The 2338-nt window shown below is 52.1% G+C and overlaps 3 protein-coding genes across 3 annotated transcripts in view; 1 reads left to right on the plus strand and 2 right to left on the minus strand.

Annotated features, from left to right (window-relative positions):
- Positions 1 to 5, minus strand: part of PPTG_08068 (hypothetical protein) — a gene marked incomplete at both ends in the record, with an annotated part of 4434 nt that extends 4429 nt beyond the window's left edge. The window contains one exon of the mRNA XM_008902975.1: positions 1 to 5. Within this exon, the coding sequence (XP_008901223.1) occupies positions 1 to 5 (5 nt within the window).
- Positions 6 to 102: 97 nt separating this feature from the next.
- PPTG_08069 (hypothetical protein) lies at positions 103 to 683 on the plus strand (the record flags this gene model as incomplete). Its single annotated transcript, XM_008902976.1, has 2 exons — positions 103 to 121; positions 190 to 683. 2 exons carry the CDS (start codon positions 103 to 105, stop codon positions 681 to 683), a joined length of 513 nt encoding a protein of 170 aa, XP_008901224.1.
- A 28-nt stretch (positions 684 to 711) lies between these two features.
- PPTG_08070 (hypothetical protein) lies at positions 712 to 2188 on the minus strand (the record flags this gene model as incomplete). The annotated part of the gene is made up of 3 exons (XM_008902977.1): positions 712 to 909; positions 974 to 1095; positions 1162 to 2188. 3 exons carry the CDS (start codon positions 2186 to 2188, stop codon positions 787 to 789), a joined length of 1272 nt encoding a protein of 423 aa, XP_008901225.1. The 3' UTR covers positions 712 to 786.
- Between the last annotated feature and the right edge of the window lie 150 nt (positions 2189 to 2338).

A 2338-nucleotide genomic window follows, 5' to 3' on the forward strand; every position in this document is an offset into this window, starting at 1 on the left:
GGCATTATTTTCCGAACTCGACACGTTCGCTGTCTCAACACTCGTCACGAACACGCTGAATCGGTTTGACGTCGATAAATACTTGAGCTTATACGTCCACGTATGCCGCTTTATCTCTTTCGTAGCAACAGAAGGTAAGTCAATTTCTTAAACTGAAGATTCGGTATCTTTACTTTTACCTTTATGAAGAGCGACATGCCAAACTTGTAGGGCAAACCGGTGGGATTGAAGGTTCGATCCGTTTGTTGTTCAAGGCTCGAGAGATGCAGCGTGAGAAGAAAGCCAGCGAACAAGCCGAAGCAGAGCGGCTCGCCAAGCTCGCGAAATGTCCCGAATCCGCTGGTTGGTTGGGGTATCTGGAGACCAAGAAAGCTCCACCGCCACCTCCTGTCGATGCATCAGGGCAGGCCACTTCTCTCGAGGCTTTAGCTAATGTGGACTTCACACCCACGGAGATCGGACAACAAGCACTGTGGGCGCTTGACTTGCTCGCATCTCTGGACTATAACGTATCCATGATGAAGCTGCACAGACTGAAATACTTGTTGGAAGAGATACGTCTTGATCCTGCTGGCAAAGAGCTTGGAGCTGCACTGATCCTGACTCGAAGATTGAGACTCATCCGCTGGGATCAAGTTGGTGCACCTTCGCCTGAGAAAACTAAGCACAAAAAGCACTCATAAACAAGGTTAACATTTCAAAAAAAACAGCGTGAGATTTTCTTTAACAAGGGCGTTGTAGCACCAGATCAGGATGAGTGAAGACGAGCTCACAGATCTTTGAAGTCTACGACGAGAGCGCCGACACCGCAGCGAGTGCTTCCTTATCGGCAGCAGTCAGCTCGGGCATAATAGCCTGAAGCAGACTGGCATTGGCCGTGACATTCTGCAGCGCCTGAGGAATAGCATTCTAGCAGAATTCAAGCAATCTAGTTAGAAATGTGATAAAGCAAGCCCAACACAAGACTGCTTACCTTCAAGTCCACCTCATTAAGCGGGTCAAAGTACGCCTCAAACTCTTCCTCGGGCTCTTCGCCATCATGAACTTCCACAGCACCATCACCATCCAGGCGGTCCGATAGAAGCTCATAATTCTCTGTACATAATGAATAATACCGTGTAAGTGGCGAATTCAGGTCAATTACACATTGCAATGGCTTACCAGCAGGAGCGAACACCGAGGATCCACCAGCGCCGGAGACAACGTCATCGTCACCCTCGCCATCGGACGAGTCATCATCCGATGATTCCCACTCTTCTTCATCTTCTGCCAAGTTGGACATTGTCTTGGCGAGGATAACAACAAACTTGGTCAAGAAGTGCACCGTCGTGTGCTGCGTCTGGCCGCTAGCAGGAGTGCTTCGAGCCTTCGATCGCGTCCGGATACCCGCACCATCGGTGCTTGCCGAGTCCACAGCGCTACCAGTGACCGTAATGGCATTGATTCGAGGATCGTTCCACTCGACAACCTTGAGCAAAGCACTCATCGTCACCTTGATGCAGTACAGTCCGTAGAAATCCTGCTGTTTCTCGATCCAAGTGCGGAACACAAACGTCAGCATGTTCGGAGCCTGAGTCTGACCAGCGGGGGCAGCAGGAGGCGGCAACTGCTCCAATACGTTCAGGATTTCAGGTCCGTGAGAGTGAACGAGACGAGCAAACACCATGCAAAGAGACTGAGCCAGAGACGGCAACTCAGTCGCCGCCAGTCGAGCACAGACAGCACTAAGGATTGACTGCACCGTCGCAGTAGGTAGACTGGGACCGAGCTTGAGCAGTATCTGCGTAATCAATCCACCGACGCACGTAGCGCTGGCATCAGAGACGGCAGGAGACAACAACTTGGCAGAGACAGAGAGTGTCGTGTCGATGCCGTTGGTGCCAGCAGCAGTGGTGTACGCGGCCAGAGGGTCCACGGCAAACATGACGAACCACTTGAGGCATTCTGAGCCAGCATTAAGCACCTTCTCGTCCTCTACAGCGCCAAGAACAGTCACCAGAGGCTCGAACGTCTGCTGAACAACCTGAGCTCCGAGCTGTTGGGTAGCAGGGTCAGCACCGCCGCTCGACAAGGTGCCACTGGACGCGAAAGAGTGTCTTAGCAGAGTCTTCAGGATCGTCAACGCACTACCAGCAGTGTAAATGCCATTGCCAGCATCTCCCAAATCCGTCGCGCTCTGGACCAACATGGAGCGAATGACAGGCAAGACTTGTTCGTGCACCTTAGCAGTGATAACCGCGTTGTCCAGCTGCAGGAGCGCTCCAAAGGCGCCGTCAATGAGTTCACTGATCAATGGATCGTTCAAATTCTGGCTCCAGTGGTGCAAGAAGCACGCGAC

The sequence above is a fragment of the Phytophthora parasitica genome, assembly GCF_000247585.1.
Source record: "Phytophthora parasitica INRA-310 unplaced genomic scaffold supercont2.15, whole genome shotgun sequence".
Classification (NCBI taxonomy): Eukaryota; Oomycota; class Peronosporomycetes; order Peronosporales; family Peronosporaceae; genus Phytophthora; species Phytophthora nicotianae.